The sequence below is a fragment of the Maniola jurtina genome, chromosome 23 (genome assembly GCF_905333055.1).
Source record: "Maniola jurtina chromosome 23, ilManJurt1.1, whole genome shotgun sequence".
Classification (NCBI taxonomy): Eukaryota; Metazoa; Arthropoda; class Insecta; order Lepidoptera; family Nymphalidae; genus Maniola; species Maniola jurtina.
Window position 1 is genome coordinate 1,525,111 of NC_060051.1, and position 27,390 is coordinate 1,552,500.

General features: G+C 37.3%; 3 protein-coding genes, 1 long non-coding RNA gene and 1 pseudogene across 22 annotated transcripts in view; 2 read left to right on the forward strand and 3 right to left on the reverse strand.

The window, feature by feature from the left end:
- Window positions 1-1,756, reverse strand: part of LOC123877423 (muscle calcium channel subunit alpha-1-like) — a 56,869-nt gene extending 55,113 nt beyond the window's left edge. For all 17 annotated transcript variants that reach the window (XR_006798589.1, XR_006798588.1, XM_045924203.1 and 14 more), the window contains exon 1: window positions 1,350-1,756. The gene's annotated coding sequence lies outside the window, so the exon portion shown is untranslated. The remainder of the gene's footprint in view (window positions 1-1,349) is intronic.
- A 6,279-nt stretch (window positions 1,757-8,035) lies between these two features.
- LOC123877432 overlaps window positions 8,036-27,390 on the forward strand; it is a 77,234-nt gene continuing 57,879 nt past the window's right edge. For both annotated transcript variants that reach the window (XM_045924225.1, XM_045924226.1), the window contains exons 1-2: window positions 8,036-8,230; window positions 14,839-14,974. In XM_045924225.1, the coding sequence (XP_045780181.1) occupies window positions 14,918-14,974 (57 nt within the window). In that variant the 5' untranslated portion in view covers window positions 8,036-8,230; window positions 14,839-14,917. The remainder of the gene's footprint in view (window positions 8,231-14,838; window positions 14,975-27,390) is intronic.
- On the forward strand, window positions 17,448-17,986 carry LOC123877450. The gene is made up of 2 exons (XR_006798593.1): window positions 17,448-17,486; window positions 17,722-17,986. It is a non-coding gene; the product is annotated as an uncharacterized LOC123877450 (long non-coding RNA).
- The window catches only part of LOC123877442 (ommochrome-binding protein-like), an 8,680-nt gene continuing 18 nt past the window's right edge, over window positions 18,729-27,390 (reverse strand). Inside the window, exons 1-3 of one of the 2 annotated variants that reach the window (XM_045924243.1) lie at window positions 27,277-27,390; window positions 26,330-27,173; window positions 18,729-19,126 (exon numbers count right to left, since the gene is read on the reverse strand). The exon at window positions 27,277-27,390 is cut by the window's right edge and continues 18 nt beyond it. In XM_045924243.1, the coding sequence (XP_045780199.1) occupies window positions 19,122-19,126; window positions 26,330-27,173 (849 nt within the window). In that variant the 5' untranslated portion in view covers window positions 27,277-27,390 and the 3' untranslated portion in view covers window positions 18,729-19,121. Of the gene's footprint in view, window positions 19,127-22,357; window positions 23,199-26,193; window positions 26,307-26,329; window positions 27,174-27,276 lie in introns of those variants that run through there. The other variant, XM_045924244.1, reaches the window with a different exon arrangement.
- On the reverse strand, window positions 20,269-22,337 carry LOC123877441 (annotated as a pseudogene).

A 27,390-nucleotide genomic window follows, 5' to 3' on the forward strand; every position in this document is an offset into this window, starting at 1 on the left:
AAATTGTATTATTTTATATTTTATTTTCAGATCCAGATTCCAGAGGTCCGACGTCCTTTCTTCATTGTTTTTCTTTATAGAGTAATAAATCCTAAAATAAAACTACTACTTACTTAATAACTAATTCTAAATATATTTAGATAGACAAAGATCATACATTTTTAAAAAGCGATGACAAACTCGTACGCTAGTGTGTAACACGCATGCGCGTAACAGCACAGACTGTCAGCTATACTGATACGCGACAAGTCGACATGGCAATCGGGGTATGTCGGGCCGCACACCCGCACAGTGCCTGCGCTATCTTATCAAAATTTCACGGTGAAGGAGAACATGGTGAGGAAACCTGCGAACCTGAGAATCACACTAATATTATAAAGGCAAAAGTTTGTGGGCAACTATGTGTGTATGTGTGTATGCTTGTTACTCTTCCACGCCAAAAACTTCTTGACGGATTGGGTTGATTTAGATAGGATTTAGAATGGAGATAGATTATACCCTGGATTAACACATAGGCTACTTTTTATCCCGGAAAATTAAAGAATTACTACGGGCTTTAAAAAAATCTATAGCTACGCTAACGAATTCGCGCACATCAGCTAGTTTTCTATGACGTTCTCAAAGGTGTGTAAAGTTTGTCAATCCGTATTTGGCCAGCGTTGTGGAATACGGCCTTCTCATTTTGAAAGGAGATCAGTGTTCAGTAGTGGGCCTTCGATGGGTTGAGATGATGAGGTTTCTACCCCGTAATCAAATCATGCGACCTAGATAACCCAAGTCTATGTTTAACCATCCATTATAGATAACAGCGTGATTAATTAATACTTAATTAGTTTAAAAGTAGACAAGACGAGACGGGCTTTAATTACATGTCTGTCGATCATTATACCTTGTTAGTTGCCCATCTCTTTCATAATCTCTACAAAAATAATGATAACATTTTTATAGAAGCGATGCCTATTCAAGGTCAACACTCAAAAAACATACATTGGGTTTATGTTGTAATAATAGAGCCTAGAACCGTCTAGAACCATAGATATGTCTAGAACCCATAACCTTAAAGCTAAGAACATTAAAAATTCTCAACAAAAATTCTTACGAAAAATTTAAAAGGACCAATAAATTATATTATTTAGAACCTTGCATCCATAGCCTGAAAAAACTATTAACAAAATTCATTTACATTAAAGTTTCTGTGTTATGATCATCGATAAAGAAATGACATTTTACATCCTTGAATATTCCCCTTTTCCTAAAATTTTACATTAATAATAATTATGCAGTCATTTATTTAGTAAAATAGAAGTAAAAAAAAAAAAAATTGTTCTGAATACCACTGGAATACCAACCTCATAAAGCTAAACGTGCAATCCAATATCCAACTCGCACTTTTCATCACATAGATTACAGAAAAAAAAGAAAAAAAAACACTCGTTCAAAAAAATACCGCGAAAACGATTGTCACGAAACTCGAGGTCGCGACAATATGTCACCGAAATACAGCGAGCTTTCCTGCACACGATCCACGTAAACCGTACACACTATTTTTAAACATTATTTATTAACACTGGGCTATTTTCACTTTATTTTCGCAACTTTTACACTAAAAACGGCATTTTGCTATAAAAAGTTTGTATATAAAAACACTGGCTGGATACAAGTTGCTGGAATGCAGATTAAAAAAAAATGTTTTATTTTTAAATTACGAAGCGCTGGCCGGGACGCGCGTCCGCGGAAAGCGAAGCTCGAAATTCGAATTTAGGTTAGAATCCGCGGGTTATGGCGTCACGCACACATGCGCAGAGCTTTTAACGTGATCACGGTCATAGATAAAGTAGTAGACAGAAGCGGAATTTTCCCGTTCAAACTGCCGACAGGGAAATGCCTTATGTTTGCAGCTATGATAGATAGCGTTTAAATATTCACGATGGTAGTGTAGTTTTAATCTTTAATGGATAAAGTATTGTGATTGATTGAACTATGTCGGTTTCTTTTGTTCTACGAATTTTTATCCCTGAGAGAGATATACATACAACATAGCTCCAAAACCCGTTAACTTTGTAGGACGGACAGAATATTATCGTCGTCGTCATCCGATGGACTTGTATACTCATAGATAATATACTAATAACGGGTCTAGACTGCTGGACATAGATCTTTTGTAAAGACTTTGTCGTTTGGACCAAAGATGCGTTCACATCGCGCCATTGCGTATGTAGTCTATGCCACTACGCGCAGTCGTATCACACACACAAGCGCACGAATTTATCTTCACTTTTTTCCGACTGCGGCAAAGCCAAAAGGAATGATTTTAGCAGTCTATGTATGTATGTATGTTGGTATCCAGATTCTATGTGTTCCACCGTAGCGCCTAAACTATTGGGCCGATTTTGATGAATGAGGTGTCAATTGATTCATTGTAAAAGTCCGGGTGACATAAGCTACATATTATACGAAATAAATTGATCTAACGGATGTTACATAAAAAAAGTGGTGTCTCCAAAAATTTTTTCCTATTGTATCGAGTGGGATGTCAAATGAAAGAGGAGAAAATTCTTAGTTCATGAATATAAATGTACTACAATATTAAAATATATCAAGCGCCAAGAACACAATTTTACTCTAATATTTCAGCGTTTATTAAAGACGATCGCAGTCGAGTTTTAGTTTTCAACTTTATCTTTTTAACATACCAATGTATGAGCTTGCTTATCTGAAGTATTATAACATGTTTATTCTATGCAGGCCCTCACACACGTAAAACCACGCGCTCGGCTGGCAGACTCGACGGCGTTTACGTAGATTGCGCGTGCTTGCGATATCACTGAAAATACTCGCAGATGAATCGCGCCCACTGGAGTGCTATCATCGGTTCTCGAACTTTACTCGAACTCAGTCTCATACAGTAAAATCAGTAAACAAGATAAAGTTGAAAACTAAAACCCGACTGCGATCGTCATAACAAACGCTGAAATATTATAATAAAAACTAGCTGATGCCTGCAGCTTCGCCCGCGTGGATTGGTCAGATCCCATGCAGCATCAGGATTGAGGAGTTGGACTCCAAATTTTTTATGAAACAATGTCGCAAAGTTCCTCTATCGATTAAAAAAGAAATGACGCAAATCGGTCCAGAAATCTCGGAGATTTCGGTGTACATAGGTAGAAAAACACAACTCCCTTTTTGAAAGTCGGTTAAAAAAGTAGCCTATGTTACTTCCTGGTCAATTCTCTACTTGTCTGTGAAAATCCCGTTAAAATCGGTTCAGCCGTTCCCAAGATTAGCCTTTTCAAACAGACAGACAGACAGACAGACAGACAGACAAAAATTTTAAAAACGTGTGATTCAGTTATAGTATCGTTCAAATAACCATATGACCTTAATATGCGGTAGTTATTTCGAAATTACAGACAGAGACTCCAATTTTATTTATTAGTATAGATTGTTTTCTTGTCGCTTGATATATTTTAATGTTGTAGTACATTTATATTCATGAACTCAGAATCTCCTCTTTCATTTCACAGCCCACTCGATACAACAGCAAACAAAAAATTTTGGAGACCCCCACTGTTTTTCATGTAACATCCGTTAGGTTAATTTTTTTCGTATAAAGTATAGCCTATGGCACCCGGAGCTTTACGACGAATCGATTGACAGCTCATTCATCAAAATCGGCCCAGTAGTTTAGGCGCTACTGTGGAACACACAGAATCTGGATACAAACATACATACATACATAGACTGCTAAAATCATAACCCTTCCTTTTGGATTTGCCGCAGTCGGACAAAAAGTGAAGATAAGCTATTCGTGCGCTTGCGTGTGTGATACGACTGCGCGTAGTGGCATAGACTACATACGAACTGGCGCGATGTCTACACATCTTTGTTTCAAAACACAAAGTCTTTACAAGAGATCTAAAACCATCGGCCTAAAAAATCTAATTTATTTTAAGACTTAAAAAAATAAAATGTTACATAAAGTTTACATTTGACACGAATATGATCATTAAGGTGCTAAACGACTTATGGCCTTTGACTGTACAAAAAACTATAGTATTAATTCATAATAAATAGTTTCAGTAGTAGTGCCTCCGCGCGTGAGTCAGTTAAAATTAATCACTCGCGGTAAACATTTGTCTATACTGCTCAACCAGGATGCGTTGATGTTAACACAAAGTTAACACGTCTCTCTAATGTTAAGGTCAACCATTATTTGAAAACTAGTTAATGCCCGTGACTTCGTCCACATAAAATATATAAGTTTTTAATAAACTGTTTGATTTTCCGAGGTAGAAAAGAGCCATTGTGTTAATTTAGGGCATAAGATGTCGCCACTCCCAGCTATTAGGTTTAAAAAAATTAAAGTCAAAGTCAAAGGTCATTATTGCGTGAAGGAGTAACAAACATGCAAACTTTCATTTGTATGTATAATATGGCACAGAGTAAGGAATGGTATGTCTATTACCTTTGGTAAGATTAAGATTATATTCGTTACCATCATCAACCCACCGCCGGCACACTACTGAGAACTAGTCTCCATTCAACATGAAAAGGGTTTTAACCCCCGACCCAAAAAGAGGGGTGTTATGAGTTTGACCTTTGTATCTGTGTATCTGTCTGTGGCATTGTAGCTCCTAAACTAATGAACCGATTTTAATTTAGTTTTTTTTTTGTTATAAAAGTGGCTTGATCGAGAGTGTTCTTAGCTATAATCCAAGAAAATCGGTTCAGCCGTTTGAAAGTTATCAGCTCTCTTCTAGTTACTGTAACCTTCACTTGTTGGGGGTGTTATAAATTTTTAATTTACACTTGTGACTATGTAATCCAACCACGCTGGCCAATTGCGGATATGCAGATTGTACATTTTAGCTGACATTATAATGATCGTATAGCTCAAACCTGTTCTCAGTTTGAGATTTTGCAAAGTAGTTCTCTCAAACGTAGACCCGTACGAAAGATCAAAAGATTTTCAGCATTTTCCGTTATCCTATCCAACGAAACGGATAAAGCGGCACCTGTGTTAGAATTTAAAAACATCCAAGGCTCGTAGCTTGCCTACGAAGCTCTAAGCTGGTTAGTACGCCATCTAGTGAGAGATAGTGTAAACTGCAGTTTTATGCTGCCACAATAGATGGCAGCACCAGTATTTATATTGTACGTTTCGCTTTTAACCCCCGACCTAAAAAGAGGGGTGTTATAAGTTTGACGTATGTAACTGTGTATCTGTGTATCTGTCTGTGGCATCGTAGCTCCTAAACTAATGAACCGATATTAATTTAGTTTTTTTTTGTTTAAAAGGTGGCTTGATCGGGAGTGTTCTTAGCTATAATCCAAGAAAATCGATTCAGCCGTTTGAAAGTTATCAGCTCTTTTCTAATTACTGTAACCTTCACTTGTCGGGAGTGTTATAAATTTTTAATTTACACTTTTCGAATAATATGCCCTTCACATTGCCACTTTAGCTTCGTCATCCACTGAGCTATGTCGGTTACTCTGGTTCTCCTACGGATCCATGTTAGCCCGCTTCCATCTTAGACTGCACCATCACTTACCACCAGATGAGATTGCAGTCACGGGCTAACTTGAATAATAACGAGTGTAAATTAAAAAATTATAACACCCCCGACAAGTGCAGGTTACAGTTACTAGAAAAGAGCTGATAACTTTCAAACGTCTGAACCTATTTTCTTGGATTATAGCTAAGAACACTCTCGATCAAGCCACCTTTCAAACACAAAACTAAATTAAAATCGGTTCATTAGTTTAGGAGCTACGATGCCACAGACAGATACACAGATACACACGTCAATACTATAACACCGCTCTTTTTGGGTCGGGGGTTAAAAAAATCCTAATTTCTGATTCGATCACGTAGACTAACTTTCAAGCACAACGTATTGCTCAATAACAGAGGACCCTGAGGGACGTGAGTTTAAATCCAATTTTAATTATTTTTCGTGTGTTTTTAATATTATTGATTTCACTCACTGCAGAGAAATATAATTTCGTGCTTCCTTAACTGCAATGCGCCAAAGCAGCACTAGAGTTCATAGCTTAAGTAGGGATGTGGACAGCTTTAACCTATTTCTAGCCTTTTCAAGCTGGCACTTACATAATGTTTTTATTAAATAATGTTTTAGCTACGAATCAATGACCTACTCTACGTAGTATTTCGCACTAGACGGGGCATTCATGATCAGTCGAATAATATGCTTATCACTAGACCATCCTATAGGCAAGCGTCACACAGAAAAGCAGGTATATTTAAATTACTAGCTGTGCCCGCGACTTCGTTCGCGTGGAATAGTTACTTTTCGGGCAGCATATTTTGAATTACATATACCGTTTAAATTGACATAACTTTGTTATTTATGAACCGATTGCCATGAAATAAACACTAAATGTTAAGTGAAGCTTACTACAATATATTAGTGAAAACCGTATCTAAATCGAATAAGCCGTTTCTGATATTAGCGTGCACAAACACACAAACAAACAGACAAACAGACAAAAAAAATTAATTACAATTTCGGGTTCGGCATCGATATAATAACAACCCCTGCTACTTTTTTTTTATATATTGCCATTGTACAGACACCACTTTTCTACAATTTTATTATATGTATAGATATAGATTTTAACGAATTATTGGGATGGCCTCCCAAAACCTACGCGAAGAACACAGATCGTTCGAACGCGTAGGGGTTATCCGAGAGATTTAATCTAAAAAAAAACTGATGGCGAAACATGACGAAATAAATAATTTAATTAGAGCGCGATTGCTAATTGCTCTTGCAACATCTAATTATGAAGTTCCATTATCTATGAAAATATTCAATAATAACTCCGAAATCGTAACAATCGAAGTCGTAACATCATTGTCTCCCTGCGAAAGGGAGTTAATTAGTTTGTAAGAGATTTAACGATGTAACGTGTTAATTTAATTATTATTCATTATTGCATCTTACCCTACTTTACTTTAAGTATGTATCAATTTTTAGGGTTCCGTACCTCAAAAGGAAAAACGGCCTGTCTGTCTGTCCGTCCGTCCGTTCGTTCGTCCGTCCGTCCGTCCGTCTGTCTGTCTGTCGCAATCGCAATTTAAAAAATATTTAATTTGAAACCTCTAATATATACCACATTATTATAGTGAATCAAGAAACCGGACCAAAATATACGAGTATATAACATATTGTGTTCTGAGGTTTTCAATCATAATGGAAATCGTGACAAAGGATAAGCGGGAACGATTGCGTATAAAGAACCAAGGCTATGGGCTCCAGTCCACATTAACATAAAACCAAAATGAAGCGATAAAATCGATTGAACACCAATACAGAATCGCGTGAACTCTGACACAAATGTCACTTTTCGCGCCCAAACGTCAAACGTCAATCTACGATTTTGTGGGACGCGATTGGCGCGATGCAAAGGGTTGTTTTTAAAGCGTCTATAGATGTGCCAACTTTTGATCCCCTCTATACGGCAACCACTTTTTTTTCATTAGTTCAACTGCACATTTTTGACCCAAAGCTTTAAGCTGATTTTCCACCATGGATGTGCTATGCAGCTAAGCTACGAAACTGCATTGAAACCGTGACACATATGGGTGCGTGTGAACCCAATATCACACGCACCCATATGTGTTACTTCAGCTTCACAATATAATATTATGTGCCACTTCATTATAGTAGCAGGCATGTATGTGATCATGTTTTTTTTATGGTAGAGTTTCCGAAAATCTCTTCTTTGGATGTTAGTTTCAGAAAAAACCGACGTGCACAAGTTTTTAAATCTAAGGGTTCGAGCAAATGTCATTCGTTTGAGCTGTAAGTTGATTAGCTCTTTTGTCGAAGATTGGCAGCAACCCCATTGGCTCCTCTATAGGGTGCTTTTTACCACAAGCGTAGCTTACATTTATCTATTTGTCTCTGTCGAACAGTTACATAATAAGGAAATGGGTGAGCGATGTTAAGTTGGGAGCCAAGTTCCGCATGCGGCTCTGTTCTCGGGGGTGGGTATTGATTTTCACGGAGTTTGCGGCAGTCGCCCGACTAACCGGTGCCGAGCGCGAAAAAACACATACGCGCGCCGCGACACGAAAAAGACCCTTTTTCCTACCACTTATTTGGAAAAAAAATAGTTTTCGTTCGAAAATTCGGGTTAAAAGCCGGTCGAAACCGCTTACTAGCGATTTTAGTGCATTTCTGTGCTGGGAAACATAATTTTCGTAAGTGTTATCCGTATTACACATTTACTAGCATTTTATTGTCACCATTGTAATCTGTTTAATTTAATGATAGTTTTTTAATGGGGTTTTTATGGCGTCTTAATTCTGATTAGTGATTACGTTTAGTTGATTGGGTGTTTTATGTATGCATTTTGGTTTGGATTATCATTGAGATCAGCTGATTGTAATACACCTGTGAGTCGACCTATCTCAAATGTCAATAGCGCAGCATCTCTTGGGTTTACTGATACCGCATACAAATTATAGGCTAACATGTAATACAGATAATAAAAAAAAAAAAAAAACAAAAAAAAAATCACTTACCAATTTATCCAACGGTAAAGTTCCTTTATAAACCTTCGTTCTAACAGTATGATACACATTCATTTTTCTATAAAAACTTTAATTCAGACTCGTAAAAAAATCAGCACGGTGGAAGTGGCTATGTAAAGATTTAGACTTTTCTTTTTTTTAATAAATTCGGCCAAGAGCAATGTATGGTCGGCGGTATATCTGACGACTAACCGATATGGCTTGCAGGATGACGTCATGGATCGTTATCACCATAGTCTGATGACGTCATACGTCCTTTTCTCAGCTCCTTGATCATTAATAATGGGCTCGTGGAGATATTTTAATAGGAGTCTCGGCTAGATTAGTTCTCTTTATGTCCTTATCTAGTTGCGTGTGTGAGAGGGGGACAAAAGAGTTGTAGGTAGCTAACGGATGTACCTAGATTAAATTTAGTGTTTAGATAAATAGTTTTCTAAGGCATCGATCTGCCAACGTTCACGACCTCCCTAGCGATAGTCTTATAATTATTGAAAGGTCCTAAGTTCAATTTCGCGGTGATACGACCTCTTCTAAGTTTTTGAAGTTATGTGCGTTTTGAGCAATTAAATGCCTACTGGCGGACTATTGCCTAAACTCTTCTCATTCTGAGAGGAGACCTGTGCTCAGTAGTGAGCCGGCAATGGGTTACTCACCTGGCATAGGTAAATGGGGAATCTATAATACTTACTAAACTATCTCTGATACGTCTTTGCCAGTCTAAGAATCTCAGGTCTGGTTTGGTGGGAGGCTGTGATCGTAAGTCACCAACCAAAGACGTACCGCCAAGCGACTTAGCGTTCCAGTACGATGATTAGAGACCGATTAGGGGTATGAGTTTTTAACTGCTAAGTCAGAAAGTTAGAAAATCTGAAATGGGGATCCGAAGGAGAACCAGAGTAACCGACAAGCTCAACGCGTTGCGTAGTTGAAGTGGCAATGGGCATTCGCAAAACTGATAAATGTACCGATGTTTGATGCGAGTGTCTTGGTGCTCATAAAACAAACACGAAATTGATAGACACCCCATTTAATTACATATTGTCCACACTTGGTTCACTCAGTACTTGGATTAATTATATATCACTTCGCGGAACCCTAGTTAAAGGTTTATTCGAGTGGGAGTCTTTTCTACAGTCTTTCTCTGAAGCCTGGCCGACGGGCAAGAATACCAGTTCCGTAGCCAGGGCAGATATGATTAAAGATTTGGGGTCCCAAAACGCTAGAATGGGAACCTCACACCAGAAAGTACAGCATTTGCACCCATCATTGTGGACAGGCGACATCAAACAAGTCGCAGGGAACCGCTGAAGTCATTATAAGACACCTATGTCCACTGTCCAGCGGTGAACGTCCGCGTCGGTGGGTTAATGATGATGATAATAATTACGTACGATGCGATTTGCTTCCTCGTTTCTAATCCGAACCTATCCTATCGGTATCTTTAAAACAAGAACAAGAATCAGTGGGTATCTTCTAGGTAAACGCGTCCCCACTTTTTTTTTTTTTCTTTATTTATTTAAGGGCTTTTATACCTAAAACGCGTCCCAACTTAAGCCACATCATCACTTTCCATCAGGGGCGATTGTGTAAAAAAAGAACCGCTAGGATATGGAAGGCTCGTCCCACGTCAGTTTTTTCTTCCACTTTTAATATGGGTACCTTTCAAGTCAAGAGTGAATAGGCAACTCATTAGGCAAGCGTGCTCCATCTTAGGCTGCATCATCATCTGCTAGCAGGTCTGATTGCAGACAAGCGCTATTCTATAAAAAAAAAATGAGTAATAGGTACATTATTTTCTAACAATTATTTTTTCATCACTGAACATGCTGAATCTAACAACCTACCTAGTAATTGAAACGCCCAACCAATCTTTTTTCTATCACAACACAAAACACGGCCACAAATTAAAAAATTGCGCATTGACTTGTGCATCGTACCTACTAGGTACTACAAGCTATTGTATTGTAGTTGAAATAACAGTTCAATTGGTAGTCGTTTGGCTTCAGTCCCAAATTGAAGTCAATGTGCCGTGCCAATCTGCAAGAAGTAAAAAACTACGAGCTTCACAAAGTAGGTATAGTCTAGCATCAGAAAAATCGGTCAAGAACGAATCAGACACGCATAGGAAGGGTTCCGTACCATCATACAAAATAACAATTTTTATTTTTGTTTGACGGTTCTCTGATTTTTCCCTTTACTTGTGCTATAAATGTGCCCACGCACTCGAACTGAACTGCAGCTGACCGCGTAGCGCGTCACTGCCGCGCGTCGCGGCTGGAAAGAATATCGTGCGGGGCGCTGCCGCGACGCGCAGTTCAGCTGCAGTTCAGTTCGAGTGCGTGGGCACCTTTAGACCTACCTGCCTTTCATGCTTCTAGGTCAACGGGGAGTACCTAACCTATAGGTTTCTTGACAGACGTACGACAGACAGACAACAAAGTGATCCTATAAGGGTTCCTTTTTTCTTTTATGGTACGGAACCCTAAAAATCGGTCAAGTGCGAGTTGGACTCGTGCAAGAAGGGTTCCATACCACCGTTTTAATTTTTTCTTATTTGTTGTTATAGAGGCAATAGAAATACACATTCTGTGTTTTCAACTCTACCTCTATTAGGGTTCACGAGATACAGGCCGCTGACAGACAGACAGACGGACGGGCTAATTAACTAACAAACGAACCCACTCACGCTATGAGAAGAGAGGGCTATATTTATTACTTATTCAATTTTGCAAACTTAGCCAGAGCAGAGGTCGGAATGTACCTACTTCCCTAATGCGTAGATACCGTGTATCAAAATGATTAGAGCTAATGGCTCATGAAATGTCAAAGTTCGTTATCCTGAGTATGTTTGTCTGACGTTTGATGGTGAATTGATATTTTAGGTATCAAGCAGCAAGCTTCATGAGAGTACGAACTCCTCAAACCTGATGACGAAGGGTACAGCACTCCTAAGCCATAGAGATTCAGGAACTGTTCCTTGTGAAATAATATTGTAAATGCCGAGCATATACTTTAAAAATGAATTCCGAGTCCCACTTTCAAAAAATAAATATTAAAAAACCGACTTCCAAAACCACTACAAAATAAAATAAAAAAATTGTTTTTCACATGTACCTATATCATAATAATATTATGTATGAAGTTAGGCGAGCATAATAGAAGAAACTAGAAATTAAAGCGTCAAGACTACATTACACACATACACGCGTAGAAACAAAACTTATTTTTTTACTTTGTAGTAAAAAAATAGTAGTTGGTATATTTCATTTTTAACCTCCGACCCAAAAAGAGGGGTGTTATAAGTTTGACGTGTGCATCTGTGTATCTGTATATCTGTCTGTGGCATTGTAGCTCCTAAACTGATGAACCGATTTTAATTTAGTTTTTTTTTTTTGTTTGAAAGGTGGCTTGATCGAGAGTGTTCTTAGCTATAATCCAAGAAAATCGCTTCAGCCGTTTGAAAATCAGCTCTTTTCAAGTTACTGTTACCTTCACTTGTCGGGGGTGTCATAAATTTTTAATTTACACTTGTTTTATATCTAGTTTTAAATGAAACTTGTACAATTTTTAGAGCTACTGTAAAATTTGCATACCAATTTTGATGCAGACATTTTCATGTGTAAGTTTTGATATGTGATGCTCGTACACAAACAGCAAAATAAAAGTTGCATCGTGTGCCGGGAGTGGAGCCAAATTGCAGCTTCGTAAAATATTGCTCTTTTAGTTCACTAGCTTGATGCGAAAGGATGCAACGCAAACAACCAAAAACCGGACAAGTGCGAGTCAGACTCGCGCACCGAGAGTTCCGTACTCGGGTATTTTCCCCCACATTTTGCACGATAAATCAAAAACTATTTAAATCCATAAAAATAAATAAAAAAATTGGTTATCTGTAAAGTCGGTTTACTGACGATAGTTGAACGTGACAACAAAGGCCGATTGTGCTTCTTTGTCGCTCGTTCCGCGCTCTCGCTTGCACTTCAAGCCTTACATGGAACGCCTCAGAGCGAGGTAACGCCGCATGAGTCATGTTTTTTCGTGCGTGCAGCCGGCTCTATCGAATTATAAGACGTTGTCACGTCAAAATCTGTTTCAGAATGTACAGGTAAAGCCTATTCATATGGTACCCCACGTGGTATAGTTATTTTACTTTGAAAATTGAAAATACTAATTTTGTTCGTGCTATTATTTTTAATATTTTTTTTGTGATGTAATCACAAATTCACGGTTTTCGGATTTTTTCCTTGACTTGTACCACCCAAATATCGTTTACCTGCCCATGATTCTAGGTCAACGGGAAGTACCCTATAGGTTTTCGTGACAGACACGACAGATGGACAGACAAACAGACAGACAGACAACGAAATGATCCTATAAGGGTTCCGTTTTTCTTTTTGAGGTACAGAACCTTAAAAATACCCATAGGTATACTAGGGGAAGCGACCTAAGTTGTTAAAATATACATTTGGCATTTGATTATATCCTCGCAGTTAAAACAAAACAATTTCAATTTCGCTGGGGCATCAAAATCAATGATTGGCATCGGCGAACCCATCAATCCCTGCGGACCTAGATTCAATTCCGAATCGGATGAGTTTGCTGTTTCCAGTCTAGATCTATCTATCTAGTTTTTTTTAAATTTAGATACAAGTTATCCCGTTGACTGCAATCTCACCCGGTGGTAAGTGGTGATGCAGTCTAAGATGGAAGCGGGCTAACCTGGAAGAGATGGTAATTTTCATACTCCTTTGGTTTCTACACGGCATCGTACCGGAACGCTAAATCGCTTGGCGGCACGGCTTTGCCGGCAGGGTGGTAACTAGCCACGGCCGAAGCCTTCTACCAGAAAATTGCTCAACTTACCCGAAATTTACTTAATCAAAAACTAACTCAATCACGTAAAAGGTGAATGAACTCATTCCATTAACTTAAAAATTTCGCCTGGAAAATACCTACGTATTCTGCCCTCATTTACAAGTCTACGCTTTGAGGGGAGCCTCTTAATGTTGCAAATGTAGAGATTTTTTTGGCGTTTTACTGCTTTATCATACAGACGTATATTCTAGTCATCATTATTATCAAACACAGACCCATCGCCGGCTTACTATAGATCACTAGTCTCCTCTCAGTATGACAAGATAAAGTTGAAAACTAAAACCCGACTGCGATCGTCTGAAATATTATAGTAAAATTGTTTTTCTGTCGCTTGGTATATTTTAATATTCTAGTACATTTATATTTATGAACTCAGAGTTTTCTCCTCTTTCATTTGATATCCCATTCCCACTCAATATAATAGCAACAAAAAATTTTTGGAGACCCCCACTTTTTTTCATGTAACATCCTTTAAGTAAATTTTTTTCGTATCAAATGTAGCCTATGTCATCCGGATTGACACATCATTGGTTTAGGCGCGACAGTGGTACACACAGAATCTGGATACAAACATACATACCTTCCTTTTGGCTTTGCCGCAGTCGGGTAAAAAGAGTTTTATTTTCATTTTTCAGGGTTCACTTTTTCCCTTGATGTGTGCTATAAGACCTACCTTTTTTTTTTTTTTTTTGTTGACGCTGGGGAATGCATTTACGCATCCCCCCCCGGAGGGAGGGTATGTGGGACTCGCCGGCCGAGAGGCGACCGGAATACCCACTAAACCCCAGCGGCGCTACTGCGCGTCGCCTGGCGACTGGGTCACGGGAACGGCCGAAGCAAACAACCGCGACCCAGCCAGCGACGTCTGCCAAGGCAGACCCTCCACCGGGGACCTGCTCGGTCCCCATCGACGCACCTCCGGGACGCACCAACGAAGTGCGTCCCCCGACCTTGGGACGCGCACGTCGCCCGCGTCCCATCCTCCGCTTCATCCACTGTGCCCTCTGCTAGTCAGAGGGACACGCGGAGAAACCTCCCCCCCTGCCAGGTCATTAGCCATAGCCAACAATATCTCCGAAGAGAAATTATTAGCCATGTTACCGGGGCGCACCGGCCCGAACACTGCTCTTCCCCTCGGACGCATCCAAAAGGGACCAGCAGCATCCAGGCACACTGGGAGGTTACCTGGCTGGCGCCCCCTATAAGACCTACCTACTTGCCAAATTTAATGATTCTAGGTCACTGGAAGTTAGATTTCTTGACAGACGCGACAGACAGACAGACAAACAACAAAGTGATCCTATAAGGGTTCCTCTTTCCTTTTGAGGTACGGAATTCTAAATACCCAGTAGCTATCACCGTTGCATTGATACTTGAGTTGTGTATGTTTGTTTGTGCAGCAGCATCACATGCCCCAGCGCGGAGAGCGTCAAGTTTAGCCACCGCACCAGCCGCACCGAGCCGCACGGCTACCGCCAGATGATCGGCTCATTCTGGAACCTGTGCCGCGCGTGCCCTTCCATGCCTGTGGATAAGGTGAGCTTTCCTATCTAGAACCACCAAGAAACTCGGCGACTGCTCTTTTCAAACATTCGATTTACAATAATTAAAAAAACATTTTAGGTATATTATTGTACACACTACTCACAAGTATAACAAGAAAACGATAGATATAATTTTGAAGTAGCGTGCACTAAAATTTAGAGTCTTTAAAGTTAAAATTCATGTTCTCTCCCTTTTAGCAATATCAAAACGAACGAGGTAAAATTAAATTAAAATTTTATAAAACCCCCGACACATTTTTATTAGAATTTGGCTGGACACTAATATGTATTGGTCGGATAGTAATAACCGGTCTAATAAGAAAACTAGAAAAGAGCTGATAACTTTCAAACGGCTAAACCGATTTTCTTGGATTATAGCTAAGAACGGTCTCGATCAAGCCACCTATCAAACAAAAAAAAAAAACTAAATTAAAATCGGTTCATTCGTTTAGGAGCTACGATACCACAGACAGATACATAGATACACACGTCAAACTTATAGCACCCCTTTTTTTGGGTCGTGGGTTAAAAAGATGTAGATACTCTAAATTTCGTTCAGGGAAAAACATGAAAATTAACGCTTATATCACTTTTACCGTTAACGATATTACCTACTTTTAACAATAGCGCCTCTAATGAGTTGATCGGAGCCATCTGTAAAGTGACACATATTGCGTTCCTGAAATAACCAATATTTTTCATTTTTAACCCCCGACCCAAAAAGAGGGGTGTTATAAGTTTGACGTGTGTATCTGTGTATCTGTGTATCTGTGTATCTGTCTGTGGCATCGTAGCGCCTAAACGAATGAACCGATTTTAATTTAGTTTTTTTTGTTTGAAAGGTGGCTTGATCGAGAGTGTTCTTAGCTATAATCTAAAAAAATTGGTTCAGCCGTTTAAGAGTTATCAGCTCTTTTCTAGTTTTCTTGTAGAAAAGAAGGTTAGATAACCGTTAGGTTCATAATATTATGTCAATAGACAAATGTCAAGCTGTCAAGATGGACGTTGCCTAAATACTAAATACATAATTATTTATTTGAAAATGATGTTTTGGAAAACTCAGATACTTTGGATCGTCGGGGGTTTTATAAATTTTTAATTTACACTTGTCATACATTCCCCCATACATCGTGGTCGGGACGAACAATGTCCCTTTTAACAATAGCGACTTATATGGGATAATGTCTTTGTTTCTTACGGCTTTTTATAATACTACCGCCCATTCCTTATCGTCACTTTCCAGGCTAGTTTTTAGTTAGTTAAAAAAGCTATGGAACTAAAACGAACTTTTGAATAACGACTCTGTTGAAAGATAGTTTTAAATACAGGCTTTTTTGTTCTCAGACTCTTAACTTAAACCTAATCTATTATTTCCTTTTTTGGTGTTCTTTTGTTATAGCTTCTGTCATAACCTTAGATTTCATCCGCAGAAGGTTATTTTCCTATGTTTTATGGCGATTTCCAACGATCTAAGTCAAGTCATACATGGATCTGCAGTCACCTTGAAAAAGCAGTTCTACCCTCGAGGCCTGTGGTCAAATTTTGGTCTTAGGCCCTAGACCGATTTTGACGAAATTTGGTACAGGGTTAGCTTATATCCCGGGGACGGACATAGGCTACTTTTTATCCTGGAAAATCAAAGAGTTCCCACGGTATTCCCAAAAACCCATCCGCTTAACCGATTTGTATGAAATTTGGTACCGAGGTAGCTTGCGTCCCTGTAATTGATATAGAGCATAGGCAATCAAACAGTTCCCACGGGATCTTTAAAAACCTAAATCCACGCGGACGAAGTCGCGGGTATCCTCTAGTTTTCAATATTTTTTTCAGCCGCCCTATGAAGCCAAGTTCAATAGTCACACAGTAAGCTGACTTAGCACAAATACTTAATGACCTAAATCGATCGCCAAATACCGACACGTTAATCTCTAGAATTGCTATTTTAGGACACACTAAGGTTTCAGTGTCTAGGACATTACCTAATACCTCATTCTAGACATTACGAGACGCTAGATAATAGGCACGTTTAACTTGACTAGATTTTGCAACCGTCAGTGCCTATTTCAAAAGGTATGGAAACCACAGTAAATCTGAATACGACTTATTACTGCTTCATCATCATCATCATGATCAAATAAATAAATAAATTAAAATAAATTAACTTTTATTTCAGGCCATTAGACCCATAATTGTGTTAGTATGACAAATCACTTAAAACTATGTTAGTACGTACTTATTTCTAGCTTAACAACTAATTCTATAACTAAAACTATAAATAAAAAGCCCGAGGGAGCCTCTTGGCGCCTATGTGCGCACCCCCCCAGCACCTCCAGAGAGGACTATCTAGTTTCCTGGCCAATGCGCTGAGAACCCATCGCCGGCCCACTACTGAGCACTGTGTGCCTAGTCTTCTTGTCACTAGATGGCGCTGTTTCAATTCCATACAAAACGCAGTTAACTTTTACGCGATCGAATAGGTTAAAAATCTCCCACTAGGCACACAGGTCTCCTCTCAGAATGAGAAGGGCTTAGGCCGTAGTTTGCACTTTGCACCGCTCTCTGGCCAAGTGCGGTTTGGCAGACTTCACACACCTTTGAGAACATTATGGCAAACTCTCAGGCATGCAGTTTTACTCACTATGTTTTCCTTCACAGTTAAAGCAGTGATATCTCTTTTAATGTGGTATTAATCGTTAATCGGTTAAACGGATGAAACGTGAAAAGGTAATAGAGAAACAGACCTGAGACAACCACACTTTTGCATTGATACTTATTATTAATATGGATTTATGTAATAAAAATAACAATAAAAAATAAATCATTTTGATTTTTTCATTTATTACTTTGAAACCCGAGGTCATGACTTTTAATCAAATAGATTGCAAAGGATATTGACCTCATAATGAAGACGAGCGACTACATCGATCTATTGTTCTAGAATTGTTCTATAATCTAGATAATTCCCAGCGCTCTACACTGCAGACTCGAGGTCTGCGAAAACTGGCGCTAAGCCAAAAGAAAACTAGTATGACTACATTTTTGCTATAAGCTTACTATTCTTTACATTGTTTTGCAATTTGTGCATTCGTTGTCAATTTACCGTCGTTGTCATTAACTGATAGACGCGCACAGATGGAGATAGGTCTGTTGGAGGGAATTCCGCCGCCGCCTGCAACTCGTCTGTCCACCTATTGGACATCTGCAAGACCTTGCTTTTCGGTGCAAGGTTGTCATATAACGACGGCTTAGAGTGAAAACCTCGTAAGTGTAAAAGAAGTAACTTTTCAGGAGGAAGAAAAAACTGCGTGCTGCTAACAAAAGCGAGTATTTACGAGTTTCTCATAATGTCATAGATGGCGTTACGAGTATCGAATTAACAAATTAGTCAGATCAGGATGTGCGTTGCGAGGTTTTCTTCCTAGAAACGCAATCAAATAAATTTGAGCAAAAATGCATTCCCGATGTTTTCACTCTAAGACGACGATATAGCACTTTAGGATTGTCATTGTTTTCGTCATAAGCCGATAGGACTTCCATTGATGGTCATAGCTCTCTTGTAGGGACATCCACAAACCGTGGTCTTACACCATCTACGGTTCCCTGCGATTCAATCCGGGTATCTTTAAAACAAGAGTGAATAGGCACCTTCTAGGTAAACGCGTCACATCTTAGACCACATCATCACTTTACATCAGGTGTGATTGTGGTCAAGCGCTTGCCTATAGTGAATAAAAAAAAAATCAATCAATCATTGATTTGTTGTAAATGCTCGTTTGATGTCGTCTGTCCACCTATTGGGCGTCTGTCAAACGCTGCGCTTTTCTGTGCAAGATCATCATATTGCACCGTGGGATTGTCTTTGTTTCCGTTATAAACTGATAGGACTTCTATTGATGGTCATAGGTCTCTTGTATGGACTTCCACATGCTGCGGTCTTAGACCACCGCCAGGCGGCCATCTACAGCTCCTTGCGACTAGTTTGACCATCTAGTTTCGTCTGTCCACTTAGTGAGGACTCTGTCAACCGTATCGGTGCGAGATTGCCATTCTAGCACGCTCTCGGGATCCCAGCGTCTATCGGTTTTTCAAACATAAATAAGATTTTAAGACTAAGGAGATTTCACAGATTTTCCTTCTAATTACTAAAACAATAAGTTTTTTTATTATTATTATTACACCAACAACTTCCATGCAAATAAGACAAAAAAAAATTACAAAATAACTTCAGTATGGTTGTCAATTACAGGTGTATACTTTATAATAAAACTAATCTAATACTAACCTTAAAGTACAAATTCTTAAGACTGTTGAACCGGCATGAGCTATTTTTAAGCCATTTTGCCCCCCTATATTTTATTAAACACTGCATTTATGTAAAACATGTATATACTACTTTGTAGAATATTTCCTGTTTTATTAAATTGACAGACAAAATTTTGCAATTTATTCATAGTTTCTCTTTTATTGCCTAAAATACCAAAAGACTATTACTGAATTTTGGATTTCGTGTCATCTTTGACGTTCACTACATCAAAAGTTACTTGGTTGATTCTCACAAAGAAATATATTTACCAAAGAAAAGGTCCTAAACTAATAAGATGACAGAACCAAATCTTTCGTTTGGCATTTTTTACATTATAAAAATTCAAACAAAAAAGTAATAATTTCATAAAACTACAGACACATAAAACTGTCATTTAGGTGGGTTATTTTTCTTCATTTATAAATAAAACTGAGAACTCAATAAAGAAGAACAAAAAAAAAACTAAATTTAAGTAATATTTGTTTCCAAAAAATAATCTTGAAACACACTACAAAACCGTGCAACGAGCAATAGTAAATTGAACTAGGAAATTAGTATCGGCCGAGGCCTCTCCGAGAACGGACGTAACGCTTGTTTGCTTAGCAATTGTTATCGGATTATTTACGATTTACCTGAAATTGTAGGGCGACTATCACTTCTCAATACTAGGTATTTTTAATACTCGCTATTTTTTCTTAAAGATAGATTAAAACTTTTTGTATATTTTTAAATTGTGTTTATATGATGCTGTAAGGAATTGCATTCCTAAATCCTGGTGATCCCTCGGGATTTTTAAAGGATCATCCGTTTAGATGTTTTTACGTGGTACAGAAATGCGATGCATCCCGGGGACGGGCTATTACGGATAGGCTACTTTTGTCCTGGAAAATCAAAAGTTCCCACGGGATTTTTAGAAACCTAAATCCACGCGGGCGAAGCTGCGGGCATCAGCTAGTTAATAAATAAGTATTGCCTCGAGCAAATAGCTGCATTGGTATCTATTGTTCCCTTTCATTGAAATTGCAATACTTTCACATGCACAATACTTGAAAAATACCATTAAAACACATTAAAATCATTAAAAACGAGTTGTAAAATAAGTTAGTGCAAGTACGATTGATGCACACGGTGCGACCGTGCGCGACGAACTGAAAGTATTAGTTGGTTTAAGTCTAACAAGACTATGTTCTAACGCGCAAATTATGGTCCCATCTGGTTCTATAGCTATTCCATACAAATTATTATCAATTGAAGCAATCTTCTCCACTTCTTGGGTTTTGTCGTTGATATAATATATGCCGTGAAGAGTAGAAAAAAACGTTTCACCGTTCATATCGTAAGTGAAACCATTCACATTATAAACGGCAATGAAGGAGGTATTATCCGTGATCTTCTTATGAACAAATAATCCAGTTGTGTTTGAAAAGTAAATGTTGTCTGAATTATCAACAGCAACTAACATTCCCTTTGTGCCAATTAATTCAGGCACTCTGTGAGATTGGTTATTTTTAAATATATAAATCTCTTCTTCTGGAAACTTCGTGTAGTACAAATCTTTTTTGAAAAATAGTTGCCAAATATTATCATCAGTACCATTGAGACGAGTTGCAACTTTGGTTTCGTAATTAAACTGGTATATACCAAAACTGCCACCTAAGTAAACAACGTTGCCACGCTCATCTACTGCATTGGCAAACCCTTCTGCAATTCCAGGTATGGTTCCGCATTCATTAGTTTTAAGGTTAATGTATGCGGACTCATAAACTCTTCGTCACTGATGGAATAACTGAAGAATAAAGTATTTGTGTTATAATCCATTGCTAATTGGTGTGGCATCTTTAAAATTTTCAAAACTTCAAATTCATGTTTAATGTTTTCAATTATGATACCATCACAGTTATCAGTAGGGATCTGTGCTTCTGCATAACATGATAAAAGTACCACAACTAGTATGACCTTCATCTGAAAATAAAAAATGAAATTAATATTTAAAAAATTATTTTACTTTTCAGTAATTTTGAAGTCGGTTAGTTGAATGAAAGCTTTATTTAGTATTTATAATAACTAGCAACCATCCGTGGCTTTGCTCAAGGATTTCGTAAAATCTGCCCTCATTCCTTGTCTAAATTGTAAAACCAACCTCTGGGCAAAATTTTAAAAGTTCAATGTCCAAGAATTTGTACTGGACGTTGATTTGGGATGAGTCAGTCAGTTATACACCGCTAATTAGTAATTACCTTAAAAAATCTGCTTAGAGTTCCATACTTAACACGTTTATATGCAGTTTAAATTTTTTTATTAGAGTGTCCTAAAATATCTGTAAAAATAGCAATAATTGGCCAAAATATTTTTAGTATTGACTTTTCCTCCATTTCTTATTCCACACATTTATTTATTCATATTTATTAAATATGTATTACTTACTTGTTTTTAAAATTATAAAAATTAAAATAGTTAAGTAATTATTAAAAAGTATTAGTTTTAAAGATTTTTCTTAAAAATAATAATAGGTAGATAATAAATACTTACATTTATCAACTGTTGACGGTAACTGTATCTCTACAACTGGAACGATTAACTATAACGCACTGATAAGTTTGTTTTTATAAGAGCCAGTGGTTTTCCCAAAGTTGAAGGTGAAATTTTATCAATTTATTATAATTACTTAAATATAATATTCTAAATAATTGTTTAAGGAAAACTGGTCAAGTTCGTGTCCGGTCTCGCGCAGTGTAGGTAGGGTCTATAATCTATATCTCCTGAGGATGCTCCGGTGTATATGTCGGGGCGAAAAACGTATGTCGAGTGGTTTTGGGATTTGTGTGGTGCTATCTGGTTAAGTGGATTACAGCAAATTATTAAGCTTTTGGTTCCTTGTATATCATTCCGGATCAGTTGTAAAAATAGGGGTCCCACAAGGTTGAATTTTAGCACCTTTTCTATTCTTCATTTACATTAATGACCTTCCTTACCTCGCTAAGATTAATTGCAGGATTGTATTGCTTGCGAATGATACTTCACTATTGTTTAAAATCAATCGATATATTTTTTGAAGACTAATTAAATTTCACAGATTTTTCGTCTCATTACCATAACAATAAGTATTAGTTGGTTTAAGTCTAACAAGACTATCTTCTAACGCGCAAATTATGGTCCCATCTGGTTCTATAGCTATTCCATACAAATTATTATCAAATGAAGCAATCTTCTCCACTTCTTGGGTTTTGTCGTTGATATAATATATGCCGTGAGGAGTAGAAAAAAACGTTTCACCGTTTATATCGCAAGTGAAACCATTCACATTATAAACGGCAATGAAGGAGGTATTATCCGTGATCTTCTTATGAACAAATAATCCAGTTGTGTTTGAAAAGTAAATGTTGTCTGAATTATCAACAGCAACTAACATTCCCTTTGTGCCAATTAATTCAGGCACTCTGTGAGATTGGTTATTTTTAAATATATAAATCTCTTCTTCTGGAAACTTCGTGTAGTACAAATCTTCTTTGAAAAATAGTTGCCAAATATTATCATCAGTACCATTGAGACGAGTTGCAACTTTGGTTTCGTAATTAAACTGGTATATACCATCACTGCCACCTAAGTAAACAACGTTGCCACGCTCATCTACTGCATTGGCAAATCCTGCTGCAATTCCAGGTATAATTCCGAATTCATTAGTTTTAAGGTTAATGTATGCGGACTCATAAATTGTGTCTTCGTCATCGATGGAATAACTGAAGAATAAAGTATTTGTATTATAATCCATTGCTAATTGGTATGGCATCCTTAAACTTTTCAAAACTTCATGTTCATGTTTAATGTTTTCAATTATGATACCATCACAGTTATCAGTAGGGATCTGTGCTTCTGCATAACATGATAAAAGTACCACAACTAGTATGACCTTCATCTGAAAATAAAAAATGAAATTAATATTTAAAAAATTATTTTACTTTTCAGTAATTTTGAAGTCGGTTAGTTGAATGAAAGCTTTATTTAGTATTTATAATAACTAGCAACCATCCGTGGCTTTGCTCAAGGATTTCGTAAAATCTGCCCTCATTCCTTGTCTAAATTGTAAAAGCAACCTCTGGGCAAAATTTTAAAAGTTCAATGTCCAAGAATTTGTACTGGACGTTGATTTGGGATGAGTCAGTAGTTGTTTTACACCGCTAATTAGTAATTATCTTAAAAAACCTGCTTAGAGTTCCATACTGAACACGTTTATATGCAGTTTAAAATTTTTTAATAGAGTGTCCTAAAATATCCGTAAAAATAGCAATAATTGGCTAAAATATTGACTTTTCCTCCATTTCTTATTCCACACATTTATTTATTCATATTTATTAAAATACTAGCCGATGCCCGCGACTTCGCCCGCGTGGATTTAGATTTTTCGAAATCCCGTGGGAACTCTTTGATTTTCCGGGATAAAAAGTAGCCTATGTGCTAATCCAGGATATTATCTATCTTCATTCCAAATTTCAGCCAAATCCGTCCAGTAGTTTTTGCGTGAAGGAGTAACAAACATACACACACACACACACACACACACACACATACAAACTTTCGCCTTTATAATATTAGAGTGTGATGTATTACTTGCTTGTTTTTAAAATTATAAAAATTAAAATAGTTAAGTAATTATTAAAAAGTATTAGTTTTAAAGATTTTTCTTAAAAATAATAATAGGTAGATAATAAATACTTACATTTATCAACTGTTGACTGTAACTGTATCTCTACAACTGGAACGATTAACTATAACGCACTGATAAGTTTGTTTTTATAAGAGCCAGTGGTTTTCCCAAAGTTGAAGGTGAAATATTATCAATTTATTATAATTACTTAAATATAACATTCTAAATAATTGTTTAAGGAAATCTAGTCAAGTTCGTGTCCGGTCACGCGCAGTGTAGGTAGGGTCTATCTTACTTCTTACTAATATTATAAAGGAGAAAGTTTGTATGTGTGTGTGTGTGTGTATATTTGTTACTCCTTCACGCAAAAACTACTGGACGGATTGGGCTGAAATTTAGAATGGAGATAGATTATACCCTGGATTAGCACATAGGCTACTTTTTATCCCGGAAAGTCAAAGAGTTCCCACGGGAATTTTAAAAAACCTACATCCACGCGAACGAAGTCGCGGGCATCAGCTAGTAATCTATATCTAAAACGTATGTCGAGTGGTTTTGGGATCTGTGTGGTGCTGTCTGGTTAAGTGGATTACGGCAAATTATTAAGCTTTTGGTTCCTTGTTTATCATCAGTATTAAAATTCTCGGTCAGTTCGGATTGTAAGAGCCTTTCGAATATTTTTCCGACATTAGTACCGAGCGATATGAGTCTTTTGTTAGTAAGATTAGACAGATTGCTAGTTCTATTTTTTACAATGGAGGCTAATACCGTTTTCATAAGGCAATTTGCTAAGTAACTGTGCTTTAAGCAAACCTTAAATATAATGGAAATGACGCGATATACTTCATCACTGGTATAGAGTATGTGCTCAATGCTGAAGCCATCGTGTCCCGGAGATTTGCCACGTTTTATACATCTTACAGTTTTCATAATGTTATCAGAATTAAAAATATTATTTAGATCAATTACAGTTTTGCAGTAGGTAAGGATTTTTCAGAGACAATGACCTCAGCATTCGAATTCAAAATATTTAGTTCAATTAGACTTTTACAAGTTCTTTTGAATCGTCAAAAGCATCTACCACTAGTTCGGTCACATTTTGGACACCACCCACATATTTGCAAATATAATATCAGCGATTTTAATCGGTTTCTGCCTAAGTTCTAAGTTAGAGCTTGCTTGCCTTGAAGGTAGGTAGGGTACCTAAGTAATAAGTGGCAGGAAACACGGACGCCCCGGAAGAGCGTTCCAAATTCTCAATGCCAAAAATCTATAACTACTATGGCAAAAGAATAAGCGCATATATAGTACCCAAATTATATAATGTAATCGGCTGGGCTGAGGAGGACAGCGATGGGCTCAGTGAGAGAGTCCTTAAGAAGAGGTTAAAGGAACACCTACTTAGGGACTCCCTAACGGAGTAGGTAGGTTTAAATAAATATTTAGTCGTAGTATAGTTTATTATAAGTATAGATTAAGGTGTAATGTAATGTGTAAGTTAGTTATATAAGTTAAAATAAGAGCGCCACCTCGCCAACAAACTGGCACACCAGTTTGGCGAGCGATAATATTATAGTTTCTTGTGAATTTTTTTTTTGATTAAATAAATAAAAAAAAAAAAAAAAAAAAAAAAAAAAAAAAAAAAAAAAATCTTCGCGATTCGTATTAGAATCGAGTCAATTGAATTAAAACTCATGGAGTCAATTGAATGTCGACCACATAAGGATGCCAACGCTCACGATTATTTGCTGTTCTGTGGTAGACTACGGCTTAGATTACCTTTAAAAACTTTTGGTCGCATCTTCTTCTACAGCCACACCGCATGCCACCGTAAACAATTTCACCCTCACCACATGGGTGCCTGGTGCACTTTTACCTCCCGTTGTGGCAGGGGGTCGCTCGACAACCGATGCTGGTGTTGAGTTAATTCAAAATATATTTGAAGCTTGAGAGGAGTCACGTGACGAACTTGGTTTTTTCTGTGATTTATCCAAGGCTTTCGACTCCGTTGATCATGAAACATTGGTCTCGAAATTGCGCCATTACGGAATTTGGGGTGCAGCATTGGAGTTAATGAGTTCTTACCTAAATTGTAGAGTACAAAAGGGAGACGCGGATGGAAAGAGATCTTCCGGATCAGCAAATTATTAAGCTTTTGGTTCCTTGTATATCATTCCGGATCAGTTGTAAAAATAGGGGTCCCACAAGGTTAAATTTTAGAACCTTTTCTATTCTTAATTTACATTAATGACCTTCCTTACCTCGCCTCGCTAAGATTAATTGCAGGATAGTATTGCTTGCTAATGATACATCACTATTGTTTAAAATCAATCGATATATTTTAACAACTTTTGGCGAAATCGACAATTAACTTTGACTTTGAAGACTAATTAAATTTCACAGATTTTTCGTCTCATTACTATAACAATAAGTATTAGTTGGTTTAAGTCTAACAAGACTATCTTCCAACGCGTAAATTATGGTTCCATCTGCTTCTATAGCTATTCCATACAAACTATCAAATGAAGCAATTTTTTCCACTTCTTGGATGCTGTCGTTGATATAATATATAGCCTGAGGAGTAGAAAAAAACAGTGCACCATTTATATCATAAGTAAAACCATTCACGTCGTAATAATTGCCAACAAAAGAGGTATTATCCGTAATCTTCTTATGAATAAACAATCCAGTTGTGTTCGAAAAGTAGATGTTGTCCGAATTATCAACAGCAACAAACCTTCCATTCGTGTCAATTAATTCAGGCACTCTGTGAGATTGGTTATTTTTAAATATATAAATCTCTTCTTCTGGAAATTTCGTGTAGTACAAGTCTTTTTTAAAGAACAATTGCCAAATAGTATCATCTGTGCCGTTAAGACGAGTCGCAACTTTGGTTTCGTAATTAAACTGGTATATACCATCACTAGCACCTAAGTAAACCACGTTACCATGCTCATCTACTGCGTTAGCAAACCCCGTTGCAATTCCATGTATGGTTCCGAATTCATTTGTTTTAAGATTAATATACGCGGACTCATAAATTATATCTTTATTATCCTTGGAATAACTGAAGAATAAAGTGTTTGTGTTATAATCCATTGCCAGTTGGTATGGTATTCTTAATTTTTTCAAAATTTCATGTTCATATTTAATATTATGAATAACGGTAGCACCAATACAGTTTTCGGTAGGGGTCCGTGCTTCTGCATAGTATGATAAAAGTACCACAACCAGTATAACCTTCATCTAAAAATAAAAAAATGAAATTAATATTTAAAAAAATATACTTTTCAGTACTTTTGAAGTTCTTAAAAATAATAATAGATAGATATACCTAATAAATACTTACATTTATCTACTGTATCTCAACAACTAAAACGATTATCTATAAGTTATACAAGAAGTTATAACACATTGATAAGTTTGTTTTTATAAGAGACAGTGGTTTTCCCAAAGTTGAAGG